Genomic DNA, 15,088 nt, shown 5'->3' on the forward strand with positions numbered 1-15,088 from the left:
TGTTCCTTTGTGCCCTTGTTAGGTTCTAAGTTGAGTTTGAAGGAAGTACAACACAACACAGCTGGCCACAGTCAAGGAGACAAGGAAGAACCCCTCTTACTGTCTACACACATACATGTCTAGTCAGACTTTGAAGAGCAGAAGGCGCTGGGAGCTCCTCTCGTGACTCAGCTCACATCCTCCCTGGTGCCCCTGGCACGACACAGATGAACAGGGGGAGCAGAACTCTGTGGATTTGTGTGTGCTGCCCTGCAGAGCAGTGACAGAGGCAGTCTAGGGAGTTCCATTGTGTTGGGGAGTCCAAATTGGATGAGTGTCTAGAATGGAGTGGGGCAGCTTACCAGATGAACCATGCATTCACAAATAATCACCAGGATCCTACTGTGGTGATCCAGGTACACTTAGAGTGTTGGAATATAAAAATCCTTGCTTTTAAAGTAGAAGCTTGTTTCTTAGTTTGTTTTTCCTCTAACAAATAAAAGAATGCCTAATACTTCTTGGAAGTGGCATTTAGCAGTTGTGACCCTAGAATAATAGACTACTTTTGGCTGATCAAAATACCAGCATTTTTAATCCAGGGGAACTATAGACGCTGGAGGTAGCTTCTCTGAATCCTGCGCAGCCAGCGGGACTTATTAAGCTTTGGTTGTGCTTTGTGTGTTAGTTTTTAATAAACTGGGCTCCTTGCCTGTTTGTGTTTTATCAGAATCACAAATGGAGAGCCTTGAGATAAAAATAGCCTCAGACACTAAATTTAGGACATTTCATTATTATCAACAAGTGCCTGTGAGATGACAACTGTTCATGAGCGTTCACTAAGGGAAGTCTACCTGATTGTTCCCAGAGACAGTACAAATATAATGGCGCATTAAGTCTTTGTTCCTTTGTCGTTTTAGCAGCAAGGCTACCCCACTTCCACATGATCTCTTTTCAGAGTGATTCTCTATCAGATGGAAGCATCTTCTCTCTGCCAACACTAGTAACTCCGGTTAGAGCCAGGTGCTGGTTGCTGGCCTATGAACAGACAGCAAGGCTACACCTCCAGACTCCACAAATTTAATTCACTGTTTCCATAGCCTTTTCCTTTGTGTCCCTAGTATCCTAGCATATTGCTTACTGCTAAGCCTGATTTTCAGTGCCATTCCTGCTGAAATTAAACACAGGCCCTATTTATAGGACAATCTATTGTCAGAAGAAAAATACCTCAATAATAGAGGTATATTCTGACTAATGCTCACCTAGGGAAGTACTAGGGTTTTGTGCAGAGTTCAAATCCTTTCTAAGCCATAAGCAGTGGATGTGCATCTAACAAGTTACACTAGCATTGTGCCTTAAGTACCTAGAAACAAAAGAACGTAAGTTTTCTATTTGAATCCTGTTTGGGGTGCTTAGGGTTCCTGTCCACAAACACTCAAGAGCAGAGGTACATAGGGTGGCATTATGAATGTCATCATTTCTTATCAGACAGTAGTTTTTCAGTCATCTCAACCCAGAGCCTCTAATTGTGCATTGCCTTCTGCATTATAGGTGTCATGAACCAAGGAGTGGCCCCTATGGTAGGGACTCCAGCTCCAGGTGGAAGTCCTTATGGACAACAGGTGAGCCTCCCATTTTGATTTTCTGCATTAGAATTCTAGTCATCTTCCTTCTTAGAACATGTGCCCAGTATCTTTTTGCTTCACCATGTGGTCCTGTGCTCTTTCAGGTGGGAGTTTTGGGACCTCCTGGGCAGCAAGCACCACCTCCATATCCCGGCCCACATCCAGCTGGCCCCCCTGTCATACAGCAGCCAACAACACCCATGTTTGTGGCTCCCCCACCAAAGACCCAACGACTGCTCCACTCAGAGGCCTACCTGAAATACATTGAAGGACTCAGTGCTGAGTCCAACAGCATTAGCAAGTGGGACCAGACCCTGGCAGGTAAGAGTCCTTCCAAATAAACCTGCGTTCTCAAAGCCTCCTCACTGCTATTGGCATCTTCTACAGTAAGCGTCTCTCTTTCTTACACAAGTAAAATAAATTATGTCTTAGTTTGGAGCTTCTTTGCCTATTGACATCACACACTGAAATAGGGGTTTTGTGGCCAAATTTCAAGCTTAGTTTTGTCACAGACATCACTTTGCAAATAGAATCTTTTTCTTTTTCTTTCTTTCTTTTTTTTTTTTTTTTTTTTTTTTTGGACAGGCAGAGTGAACAGTGAGAGAGAAAGGTCTTCCTTTGCCGTTGGTTCACCCTCCAATGGCCGCTGCAGCTGGCGCACTGTGGCCGGTGCACCACGCTGATCTGAAGCCGGGAGCCAGGTGCTTCTCCTGGTCTCCCATGCGGTGCAGGGCCCAAGCACTTGGGCCACCCTCCACTGCACTCCCGGGCCATAGCAGAGAGCCGGCCTGGAAGAGGGGCAACCGGGACAGAATCCGGCGCCCCGACTGGGACTAGAACCCGGTGTGCCGGCACCGCAAGGTGGAGGATTAGCCTAGTGAGCCGCGGCGCCGGCAGAATCTGAATATTTTTCAGGCAGTTGGGCATTAGTGTAAATCTATTTGGGTAAATTAAAAATTATTCAGAGGCAGTCATTTGGCCTAGAAATTAAGAAGGCAATTTAGGATGCTTACGTCCCATGTTGGAGTACCTGGCTTCAAACTCTGATTCCCACTTCCTAATTCCAGCTTCCTCCCAATGCAGACCCTGAAAGACATTGGTGATGGCTAGAGTAATTGAGTTTCTGCCACTAATGAGGAAGAACTGGGTTGAGTTCTCAGCTCCTGACTTTAGCCTGGTTGAGTTCCAACTGTTGCAGGCTTTTGTGGAGTGAACCACTGGATAGAAGATTCTGTATCTTCCTTTCTTTGTCTTCCTGTCTCTCTTGCCCTCTGCTTTTCAAATAAATAAAATTATTTTCTTCATTAAAAAAGAAAAAGAGTAGCAGTTATGTTTTCCTTTTGTTCACATGTGTACCTTTTTAGGCATTTTTGTTAGCATCAAAGTAATTAGTAAATACTAGGGGCGCCTATAATAAAATAATGATTGGATCTTTTAGAGCCTAGTAAAATGATACAAGAAATTTACTTGGAAATATTCTGTAGTTAAAATTAATAATATTTCAATACTAAGTGTTTTTTGTTTTTGCAAATCTGTCAGACCTTGGAACTAAGGATGTTTTATCACCTTAACATTCCAACTTCTGTTTCTCTGCACTTGAATTTTAGCTCGAAGACGTGATGTCCATTTGTCAAAAGAGCAGGAGAGTCGCCTGCCCTCTCACTGGCTGAAAAGTAAAGGGGCCCACACCACCATGGCGGATGCCCTCTGGCGCCTTCGGGATTTAATGCTCCGAGACACCCTCAACATTCGCCAAGCATACAACCTAGAAAACGTTTAATCACATCATTACGTTTCTTTTATAGAAGCATACAGAGTTGTGGAACAGTAGCCATTTTAGTTACTGGGGGTGGGGGAAGGAACAAAGGAGGATAATTTTTATTGCATTTTACTGTACATCACAAGGCCATTTTTATATACGGACACTTTTAATAAGCTATTTCAATTTGGTTTTTGTTATATTAAGTTGACTTTATCAAATACACAAAGATTTTTTTGCATATGTTTCCTTCGTTTAAAACCAGTTTCATAATTGGTTGTACATGTAGACTGGGAGTTTTATCTTTTTACTTGTTGCCATGGAACTGAAACCATGAAAGGTTTTTGTCTTGGCTTGGGATTTTTGTTGTGTGTTTTTTTTTGGGGGGGGGGGGTGGGTGGGAGGGTGTTTTCTTTTTCTTTTTTATAAACAAACAAAATGAAAAAAAAAAAACACAAGAGTTTACAGATTAGTTTAAGTTGACAACGAAATGTGAAGTTGGTCCTAGTTTACATCTTAGAGAGGGGAGTGTACTTCAATGTCTGTTTCATGTGCCTGAATATCTTAAGCCACTTTCCACAAAAGCAGTTTCTTACAGGTGATGCGAAGTGCTTTCTTTGAAGATTGTTATTTAGATTACAGGTGTTGACGGACAGCACATTGGCGCCGTATCTCTGAGGCTCACTGCAGAGAGCTGGTGTCTCTGCTCTGAGTCCTTGTGCAGCTAGTGCAGCTAGAAGAGTACTTTTTCTTGTGCTGAGGTAGACATCGCTGCTATCAGTGATTTTTGCGGAACATGTGCACACCCTGAATTATATATAGCCTGGCAGGTAAGTTTAAGGGTACTTTTGATCTGTTTATAATGAATTTACAGTTTATGCCTATACATGTTAGATGATTTTAAATTTTAAATTTGTTACATTGAAAAACACTGATCTGCAAGAAAGCATTGAGGTGTGCATGGAGGTGATTTAAACGTAACACCTAACCTGATCTAGGGAAGGGAGTGTATTATTGGATCTGAAGTGTACCAAAAGGATAATCATGAAAATGTAGATTGCCTGCATATGCAGCTATGTTTTATGTTTTATTCCCTCGTTATGAGATGTGGCCTTTTTTTCTTGTAAGTTTCAGGGTTCTGATTCACAACCAGAGTTTAATGCTTTCTAAAATTTTTTTAAGTTTCGCTTCTGCTTTTGAATTACAGACAAGGGAATCATAGTTTAAGAAAATGATCGCTAAAAATACCATAACAGATCCCAAACACTTGGGTTTGGTGACCTTGTCTTTCTTATATGGCCCTAGAGTAAACATTTGGAGGCAGTGTCTGATGCTCAGACTGGAGGCAGCGAGGAACATGGAATTATGTAACTTGGTGGTATGTTTTTGAAACCTGCTTTATTGTGACGCAGTGTTTGCCATGGTGGTGGAGCTTCCACTGCTGTTTCTCAGTTGAGAGGGTGACTCTCAAATGATACTTTTTTTCCTTTTAAACTGCTATGAATCAATACCCAGATGTGTAATTACCATACTTACCAAATCATGAGGGCAAAAGAGTGTAAGATGGAAAAAGTCTCTTGTATCTAGATGATACTTCAGATACAAGCGACCCTTGTAGCTTAATTGCCTTTAGTCAACCACTGGATTTCAGTTTGCGTCACGTATTTTAAACAATTTTGAATTTTTAAAAATATATTGCAGTAGTTATGTCAGTACCTTATTGTTAATCTGAATCAGATAAAGAAATCTTCAGTTCCTGGTTATTTGGGCCATTGAATCATCATGGACTAAGATTCTTTTATTTCTAGACATTATTTCCTTGAATTACACCAAAGAACCTGAAATCTAATTTTGGTTAAATTATTTATTTATTTCATTCATTTATTTCCCTTTTTAAGGTCTGGATGAGACTTCTTTGGGGAGCCTCTACAAACTCTTCACTGTGGGCCACATGGGGCATTAGAAACCAGAGCACTCCGGGCTCCTTGCTAGTGTCTCAAGGTGCATGGGAACCATGGGTCCAGCTAGGGGATTCCATAAGGCAGTGCAGAGCCGGCCCAGGGCACTAGTAGGCAGGCCCTAAATAAATGTTTAAAAAAAAAAAAAAAAACCCTACGTATTTATTTTAGAATCATGTGTTTCTATATACTAACCTGAAGAATATCAGTTAACATTTAGGATATAAGATTTGAGATCAGCCATCTTCTATAAAAAAGAAAAAAAATGTTCTGACTTAAGAAAGTACAAGTAAACTATACATCCTTTTTTTCATGAGTTTTAGGCACTGTAGTAATGTGGCTTAGAAAGTATAATGGCCTAAATGTTTTCAGAATGTAAGTTCCTGTGGAGAATTTTGTTTATATGCGGGAAAACCTATAGGTTTAAAATAGTCTGTTTTGTCAGCCAACAGATTTAAAAGGCCTTTAATTGGTTTTGTTTTTTTCACCCACCCTTCCCTTCCTATGAGGAAGAACTGAAGTGGGGGCGGGGGGACACTTATTTGTGTAAAATCCCCAAATTGGTGTTGATGACTTTTCAGCTTGAAGGTTTTCAGACCTGATTAAAACTTGGTTTATTCTAATTTCTGTATCATCATCATCTGAGGTTTAAATGGTAATTAGTCTTATAACATGTATGTATCATATGTTTGTTCATCTAAAGCTTTTTAATCCAAATAAAAATGGAGTTTGCAAAGTGATTTGGATTAACCAGGTTTGGTTGTTCTGTTAAAACTGTGTCAGATGTTAGTTTCCAGCAGATTTAACTCTCACAAGCCCTGATTTCATGCTGACAGGGATATGGCTGCCAGCCCAAGGGAAGAAAGCTACTCAGGTGGAGGTGAAAGTGTCCAGACCTCTGGTTCAGGGCTCAGGCGGAGTTGCACGGAAGGTCAAGGTAGACTGCACTTGGAAGTGCCCCATGGCACGCCTCTTGGGCTGGCTGTCAAGGAATTCTCACTTGTCCGCAGCTTGGGCAGCAGTGTGGGTTGAAGTTAAAACTGAAGATGAGGAATGTCCTCTATCATAAAGCAGAATAAGCTACTTCAGATAGTTAGCTTTCTGTGTCCAGAAGAGACATGTAGCCCAGGTGTGTACTTGCTGTGTCTATAAGTTCTTAAACGGTAGTGCTTTTAATAGAAAATGCTTTCCATGGAAAGTGTTGGTAAAATCAACCAACTGTTTTCCTCTAATATCACTTTGCAAATCCCTGTGGTTCTGTCCTGAGTTAAGGCCTTTACTGCCATCTGTGCTGGAGCATATTCTGAACAACCACTGACCTGTAAACATCCCGGCTGAATGCTAAGTGCTGCTGAATAGTACTCTATTCCTTTTTAGTGTGGAATAATGCTGCATCAGCCAAGTGAAAGTTCAGAGCTGAGCAAATTAATGTTTCTTTCCCGTTTGGGGTGTTTTGTGGTGTTAATGACTTGTGTATTGTGTGTTAATGTGGCAAGAAATTCCAAGGTTAATACGTGTGTAAAGACTAAGCACTGGTACTGCTTTAGGAGATTAGATTGCTGAACACAGTGATGCAGGAGTATATATATTTTTAAAGATACGTAATTCAGTGTGAAAAATGCAAACGTACATAAAAAGAAAGATGAGTGTGATTAAGTTGTAACATCAGGGATTTAGGCAAGACTTCCAAAATTGAACTGGCAGGTGGACAAAAATAACCTTCATTTATTATTTAGTTTGTGCCTGAGTTACTTTGCCTGTCAGTTCAGATAAGGGGACAGTCTGAAACCCATGTTCTTTCCCTAGCACCAGAAAGGCCTTAGGTTGCTAACAATAAATGCTGATTAGGTTTTCCATCATTCTAGAATAAGTGCTGTAGTTTTTGAAATATGTTAAAATTTTTTACCATGTTCATACTAGGAGCCATTGGCATTCTATAATCAGTATATAAGAGCATTGTGGTTCTTCCCATTAACTGTTCCCTTAAACAGTTCTAGTATCTGGTAAGTGCGGTGGCATCACATGCCTAGTAAAAGAGCTAAAGAATTTTTGGAGGGAAAGTTAAATGCTTGCACCTTAACAAAGGTAAGTTCTTACAGCATCTTTCATAGCATAATGTGCTATGAGAACATTTCTTCCATTGAATACAGTAGTTGCTCCCCTAGTCTACCTGCCTTGAAGTCACTTTAAAAAGTGTGTTGTCCTTCAGTGAATCAGCACTCCAAGGGAAAGAAGAAAAAAGAGTAGGGAGTGGAAGTGGAGAGAAAAACTCCAGTGAAGGAAGACACAAAATTCAGGCCAGTGACTCTCCCTGGAGAAGAGCCATGGAGCCATGGAGCTGAGCAGATGCAGAAGTTGGCTAATGGTTTTATGAACACTTTTTGTTAATCTTTGTAAAATGTATGTGTGTGAAATATTCTCTAGAAATAGCAAATATGGGCAAGGGAGAACATAGGGAATGTGACCATCTCTGATTGAGAGACTCATATGACAAGTTAAATTTCTTAAGCAGCTCCTAATCATTAACATATCTGTAAGGTCAGGATCACCAGGAACTCTCGACACACTGGGCATGAGAATTCAGGAACCACAGTCCTCCTCCTGGTGGTGCTGATCACTTGGCTTCACACTCCAGAACCGTCTCCCAGTAGTGACTGAGCTTGCTGTAGGTAGTGCTTTTCGTTTAAGATTTATTTTATTTATTTGAAAGGTAGAAGAATAGAGATCTTTCATCTGCTGGTTCTCTCCCCAAATGACCGCAGTGGCCAGGGCGGGGCTGGGCTGAAACCAGGAGCCTTTTAACTCCATCTAGGTCTCCCAGTGTGGGTGGCAGGAGTCCAAGCACTTGAGCTGTCTTTCGTTGCTTTCCCAGGCACATTAGCAGGGAGCTGGATAGCCAGTTCTCAAACGGGCTCATGTAGGATGCCAGTGTCGCAGGTGGCAGCTGAAGCTGCTGCACCACAACACCAGCCCCAGTTAGTGCTTTTTGTAAGATCTGAGTCATTTTACACTGAATTGATTCTAGCATAAAAAGACAAACTTAAATTAAGGGGGAATATAGCTAGAAAAACAAGATGACATGATTATGTTTATGGCAGAGATAATGAACTTGAGGATACACTGTGACCTTAAGAATCAGCACACCTACTCCTGCACAGTAATTAAACACCATTTTGAAATGTAGTCGTCTTTAGTGTGTAGATACTGTCTTGTTGAAAAGATGTTGGATGGTCATCCAAACATGAGAAAGTGACTTTTTCTACCAGTTGTCCCACATTTATGCCAAACCTCTCAGTAGATTGAGCCCCTGGTTTAGTTCAAGTATGTGGCCAGTTTGCACTGTGTAGGGTCATTTCTTACAGAAGGAATAGCACCTGGATAGCTTGATGAAAGAGCAGCATGTCTCAGAGGAGTGTGAAGCTTGCTGCCTGCAGTTCTCGTGGATGCCCAGTCCAGGATGCAAAGGTCGGGCCCATTTCTGTTCACAAGAACACCAGCATGAAGAATGTGTAGTCCACACTAGCAAAAAGCTTACACTCTTGAAGCTGGGAGAAATGTAATTCTCATAATTATTTTGGTTTAAATGATCTCGCAGTGGAGAACATGTAAATATCCATAATTTATTTTGAATTCTGCCAAAAAAAATATAGTTAACCATTTGTGGCCCAAAAAGAAAGGGCTTTCCAATTCAGGCTGCACTGAGAGGCGTACTGACTGATGCTTGATTTGCTCAAGAAATACTTCATGGACTAGATTCTCGGGGGGTGTCGGAGGAGAAAATGTTTCCGCCTAAGTGCTGTCCCGCAGGGAGGTAGGAAGTATTTGAGCAGACTGCAAAACTATGAAGACTGTTTGCAAGGCACTTCTTGGAATAATGTGTATCTGCTAGAAGACAAGCTGTGTCACAGAACAAGAGATCTGAACAGTACACTGTTAAAGGAGCTGAACCCGTAGTGGAGATTCACATTCACTTTATTGGCTGCTGAAGTTCGGTCTCGGATGCATCTTCCAGCCTTCTCTGAAACTGTCTTTCTGAGGCTTTTCTGCGGTAGACGTCATCTGTTTCAAACAAAAAGCTTGCTTAGATTTTTAAGCAACTGGGAGATTAAAAATGCTGACATCTTAGTAACTGAACCAGCAGTCTAGGTCTGCCACCTATTTCCGAATGTCTGATTTCACACCACAATAAAAACATCAACACGAGCTGGTTGAGGACCAGTGGTGGATCTCTAGACTTAGCACGGCAAGGTGACCGTGGCGCCTGCTGACGGGGTCACGCCCTCGCACGCTCTGGGCTGTTCCTGCTGCCCCTCCAGCTTCTCTTAATCACCCCTCACTGAAACCTCAGGCTGGGGAGGGGAGGTCAGTTTCCTTGTTCCCAGGTGCTGCTGTTCCAGACTCTTGATTGTGCACCCTCACAGGAATAATCCTCTTCCCTAGGGGCTTCTGCTGTGCGGCTGCCACCACCTCTTCTGCACTTGGCTCAGGCTCCTCCTTGCCCCTGTCCTGTACGCTTTCATGCACCAACTACCAAGCAGGGGCTGAAGCAGCAGCCCGGTTCCCCCCTGCAGCCGCGTGGAGGCTCCCCTGAAGGGGTTCTGCTTGGGTCATACCCTCTACTGCTGTTCTTGCGCCGCTGTCCCCAGAGCTCACCAGCCTCTCAGCCCTCTCCCCTCTGGTCCCACCAAGCTGCTGAAATTCCCTCACGTTCTAGTCAGTGTCTTAACTTCTTAATGCCCTCGGAACCCCAACCACAGGCTAATCCATCCAACTTCCCTCTCCACGCCTCCCCCTGCTGGTTATGCTCTACCGACCCACTAATGCTTCTGGGCCCCTACCAGGTCTGACCGTCTTGTTTTCTCAGCCGTGACTCTGACCCTTCTTCACCCAGCCCTTCACAGAGAAAAGTCACCAGTAAAGAACTCTGCTCATTTCCAAGGCCCACTCCTCTGCCACCTTCTCTGGGAGGGACTCTCTGATACAGGCTAGCGTACCCTCCAGTCTCCCCTAGGGCAAGGGGACTTCTCCCCTCACAGAGCCAGACTTCCTCAACCTCCTGTCTTCTACGACAGTGAACCTTCCTTGGCCCTCTAGCCATTCTGTCCCTCCTAAGTGTTGGAGGTTGACATTCAAAGTTTGCCTTTGAATGGTCCACAGCAGCGGGCGGGCTCTGCCACCCAAGCTTCAGACCTATGTAACCATCTCCACCTCGGCACAACCCAAGTGGGGCCCACCTTCAGGAAAGGTGTCACCCCTTCCCCACCCCACCCCCATCTGAGTCCACTCAATCTCCAGGCCTTGTCAGAACTCCCTCTGGGGTCTCTGTCCACTTGGCAGTCCTGCTGCCCCCAACCTAGATAAAGCCACGCTCTCCAACCTGGACAAGCACGCAGGCTCTGTTCCTGTTGGTCTCCACAGTGGCCGTGTCCAGAGCTGTGAATCTGTTTAAAATCTTTGGGTCCTTGGGTGCATTCTTGTTCCTCGTGCGGCCTCGTGCCTCATGTCCAGGCACCTTTCCAGCCACTTCACCCCTCTACTTCAGTCCCTCCAAGAGCAGCTCACCCAGGGCTTCCATGCCTGCTCTCTCCATTGGACCCCACAGATCACCTTGTCATCTGCCTGACACCACTCGGTCTTCGAGTCCGACCTCTGGAAGCCTTCCCCGCAGCGTCCAGGCCAGCTGACTCCCTCACAGCCCTGGGCACAGCGATCCGGCTTTCTGCCTTGTTCCTTAACTGGATCCTCTCCTGGGTGCTCTCTAATATTGAGGGTGGGTAACTGAAATTCATAACACTTTCAGGAGGGGCAAAGCAGCGGGAGCCTAAGGGTTGAGAAAGTCCTGCTGCGAGAGCAACTGGCCTGTCCGGCGTCCTTTTCACAGTGCCGGGCATCCGACTACGGGCCGAAGGCCCGGTGCCAGGCAGATCAGCTCCTTCAAGGGTTTGGGCTGAAGAGTTGAGAGAGGACTGGAGGTCCCGGCTTCCACAGATGGATGTGAGGAATTCCGTTCCTGAGACCCAAACAATGTCCCTGGTAGGGGTGAAGGTCAGAAGGACACCAGTGTGGCCCACTGGGAGGAGAGCCTGCCTCGCGAATGGAACCTACCTCACTGGCCCTGCGCTCCTGGTGGAGTGATCCGTCATCTAAACCCGCCCCCCAGGAAAACGGGCCCCTGAGAGGAGCTGCCCCCGCACTTACAGAAGGTCTCCTGGCCCACGCGCACTTTGATCATGATCCACTCCATCGTTCCTCCCAGGACAAAAAAGAAGGGCAGGAACCTGTAGATACCGAGCCGCTGCTTCCCGGGCACCCGCTGCAGAACCCGCCTCACCTGGGCCCTGGAGAACATGCTCGACCGAGGTGCAAGGCCCGGGCGATGAGCAGCCACTGTCCGCCGGGTGCGGAGCGGAGGGAGCTCAGAGACGTCGCGTGGGCCCGGACACCGCTCTGCCAATCAGAGTGCGGCAGGGCGCGTGCATCGCCAATCAGAGTGCCGGGAGGTGCGCGTGCTCCGTGCAGCCGAGCTGCTGCTGCAGCAGCTGGCGCACGCGCCGCAGCTCTAGAGGCGGCTGGCCCAGGGGGCGGAGCCCTGGGGCCCTCCCACGTGGCGTCGGCCCGGCCCCGCCCCCGGTCTCCCGGGTGCAGGCGGTGGCTCCCGGTTGGTTGCGGTGCCCCCAACTCCGCCACCGCCATCTTTTTCCCTAATACTCCGTTGGAAGTGACGACCCTCTCTGATGGGCTGATGGTGCCGCGCCATCCTCTAAAATGCAGTCACGATGCCTGTGTTTCGGGAACGTGGTTGGCCACTAGGCTTCCCAAACAACAGAATTTGATATACATTGTCGAACACAACTTTATCACAGCAGGCGTTTCGTGACACACCTTAAAATTAATTAATGGAAGCTGTCTTTAATGGGGGCACATACCGTTACACAGGAACTAACAGATGCTTTTTGTTTTCTTTTCTGACGCAGAGAGACTGAAAAGGCAAGCTCCCCTGTGCTGGTTCACTTCCCAGATGCCCCCAGTGGCTGGGGCTGGGCAGAGCCAGGAATCCTGGATCACAACCCAGGTCTCCCAGGTGGTTGGCAGGGACCCAACCATGTGAGCCATCGCTGCAGTCTCCCAGAACCTGCATGAGCAGGAAATTGGAGTCAGGAGCCCGAGCTAGGTGTTGAACCCAGAGACTGGTGGGACGGGGCATTCTAATGGGCATTTGAATTAACAGGCTGGGCCGGCGCCGCGGCTCACTAGGCTAATCCTCCGCCTAGCGGCGCCGGCACACCGGGTTCTAGTCCCGGTCGGGGCGCCGGATTCTGTCCTGGTTGCCCCTCTTCCAGGCCAGCCCTCTGCTGTGGCCAGGGAGTGCAGTGGAGGATGGCCCAGGTGCTTGGGCCCTGCACCCCATGGGAGACCAGGAAAAGCACCTGACTCCTGGCTCCTGCCATCGGATCAGCGCGGTGCGCCGGCCGCAGCGCGCCGGCCGCGGCGGCCATTGGAGGGTGAACCAACGGCAAAGGAAGACCTTTCTCTCTGTCTCTCTCTCTCACTGTCCACTCTGCCTGTCAAAAAAATAAAAAAAAAATAAAATAAAAAAAATAAAAAAAAAAGAATTAACAGGCTAAAATGCCCACCCCATGCATGTCTCTTACTCACAGGAAAGCCAGATGGTTAAACACCATGGGCACTGTTGTCACATCACATCCCTACTCCCTTAGCTGTGCCAAATGTAGCTCTGAACCCACGCCCAGAAATATTAACTGCTCAACTAACATTAGCTATACCTAATGTCAATTACGATGATGACAGTGACTTACCGGGCCCTGGCCCTCACATAGGTAGTCAGATCTCAATATCCATGGGTTCCACATCCATGGACTCAAACCTGAGGCTGGAAAATATTCAAAAAAAAAAAAAAAAACAACACACATTGTATCTGCTGAACACAGACAGACTTTTTCCTTGTCAATAATCCCTAAACAATACAGTATGAGAACTTTTTTTTTTTTTTTTTGACAGGCAGAGTGGACACTGAGAGAGAGAGACAGAGAGAAAGGTCTTCCTTTGCCATTGGTTCACCCTCCAATAGCTGCCACGCTGGCGCGCTGCGGCCGGCGCACCGCGCTGATCCGATGGCAGGAGCCAGGTGCTTCTCCTGGTCTCCCATGGGGTGCAGGGCCCAAGCACTTGGGCCATCCTCCACCGCACTCCCGGGCCACAGCAGAAAGCTGGCCTGGAAGAGGGGCAACCAGGACAGAATCCGGCGCCCTGACCAGGACTAGAACCCCTTGTGGCGGCGCCGCTAGGTGGAGGATTAGCCTAGTGAGCCGCGGCGCCGGCTAAGAACTCTTTCCATAGGTTTACATTGTTTTAGGTACTGTAAGTAATCGGGAGGATTTAAGCTATGCGGGATGATAGGCATAGGTGGTATGAAATATTCTTGGACGGTCAAATTCTCAAACATGCTAGACAGAAGAGCGCTCTGACTCCGGACCCGACCCTTGCCATATTATTCATGCTGTATCACTGAGCCTATCCAGAAAGGGATAGTCACCTCACCCCCCCCCCCCGGGGAGGGGGTTGAAAAAGCAAGTGGTGGGAACAGATTTGAGAAAGGAGAAACTAATGAAAGCCTAGCCCCGGTCAGAGGGCTTGGTGATGTGGACACAAACTATGGAAAACAAACCGGAGATGACAGAGTGCAGCCGGGGCAGGAGGACAGGTGGTGGGGCCGGGTCGTGGCATGGGGGGCTGAGCTGAGACCCTGGGCACAGCGAGCCGGCTTTCTGCCTTGTTCATTAACTGGATCCCTTCTCTGCAGGGAGACCCCTTCTCCTGCAGGTGGACTGCACCTGGGCACCCGCTTTCATTTCTCATGGTGGCTCCGGAACAGGTTCACCTACGGCCAGCTCACTAGGGCCCACCCTTTGGCCTCCAGCCTCACCAGCGTCTGGCCCAAGGGCGGGCACGGAAGGTCCTCAGCCGAGGTGTCGCGGAGCACTGGAAGTGTACGCACCCCTAAGCTCAGCGAGACCACCCCCGCAAAGGGCTTGTGTCCAGCTGGCTCGCTCGGCACGCGCAGGGCTTAAGAGGGCTGGGTGGGCCTCTCCGCAAGCTCAGAAAACGGAGTCGCGGTGAGAGGCAGGTGAGCGAGATTCTAGCAGGAAAGAGGACTTCGGTTGGAAAGTATGGCAGAAGGGGAGGCGGCAGCTCCAGAGGGGTCCTGCCCCTGGAAGCCAAGAAGTAGGCGGCCATTTGCAGCCGTCGGGTCCAAGCGGTCGCAGTGGCCCCGGGGCCCACGGTAGGCACCGCGGGGCAGAGGAGAGGCTGCCCCCACGGGCGTGGTCTCAGCCCGCCGGCTCCCGGAGCGCACGGGAAGAGCTCTTTTTTCTCCAGGTGAGTGAGTGGCGCGGCCTGGGTTCCGGCCTGCGGGCAGTCGCGGGGGCTGCACCGTCGCACAGGACCCTGGGCAGGAGAATGCGGGGACTGAGGGCCGGACCCCCGCGCCTGCAGGCGGAGGCGGAAGACCCCGGGGGACCGCGTTGACCCGTCACGCTCGTCCGTCCGGAGCCTCGCGGGGACTGCAGCCACTGCGCCCTCCGACTTCCAGCGCTGGGAGCAGAAGGAGCCGCCATCGCCGCCGTGACGACCGAAGGGGGGGCGCAGAGTCCCCGGCCGCGCTGGGCACCAGGGGGAGGGGGCCGGGAGCCCGCCCCGCCCCTCCCGGGGCCTCCCGCCCCCCGGGCCGAGCGCCGCTCCCATTGGACGGC

The 15,088-nt window shown here is 48.0% G+C and overlaps 2 protein-coding genes across 45 annotated transcripts in view; one reads left to right on the top strand and one right to left on the bottom strand.

Moving 5' to 3' along the window:
* The window catches only part of PBRM1 (polybromo 1), a 134,869-nt gene extending 128,811 nt beyond the window's left edge, over positions 1-6,058 (top strand). For 35 of the 44 annotated variants that reach the window (XM_089306120.1, XM_089306123.1, XM_089306125.1 and 32 more), the window contains 3 exons: positions 1,528-1,598; positions 1,706-1,922; positions 3,209-5,470. In XM_089306120.1, the coding sequence (XP_089162246.1) occupies positions 1,528-1,598; positions 1,706-1,922; positions 3,209-3,381 (461 nt within the window). In that variant the 3' untranslated portion in view covers positions 3,382-5,470. Of the gene's footprint in view, positions 1-1,527; positions 1,599-1,705; positions 1,923-3,208 lie in introns of all 44 variants that reach the window. The other 9 variants (XM_070050738.2, XM_008260786.5, XM_051851571.3 and 6 more) reach the window with 1 other exon arrangement.
* A 2,866-nt stretch (positions 6,059-8,924) lies between these two features.
* Positions 8,925-11,768, bottom strand: UQCC5 (ubiquinol-cytochrome c reductase complex assembly factor 5). Its single transcript, XM_002713383.6, has 2 exons — positions 11,517-11,768; positions 8,925-9,377 (listed from the first exon to the last, which is right to left on the bottom strand). The coding sequence occupies exons 1-2, from the start codon at positions 11,665-11,667 to the stop codon at positions 9,286-9,288; spliced, it is 243 nt and encodes an 80-aa protein (XP_002713429.1). The 5' UTR covers positions 11,668-11,768; the 3' UTR covers positions 8,925-9,285.
* Positions 11,769-15,088: the final 3,320 nt, after the last annotated feature.

This window comes from Oryctolagus cuniculus, chromosome 10 (assembly GCF_051225735.1).
Source record: "Oryctolagus cuniculus isolate XC-2025 breed Fujian yellow rabbit chromosome 10, ASM5122573v1, whole genome shotgun sequence".
Lineage (NCBI taxonomy): Eukaryota > Metazoa > Chordata > Mammalia > Lagomorpha > Leporidae > Oryctolagus > Oryctolagus cuniculus.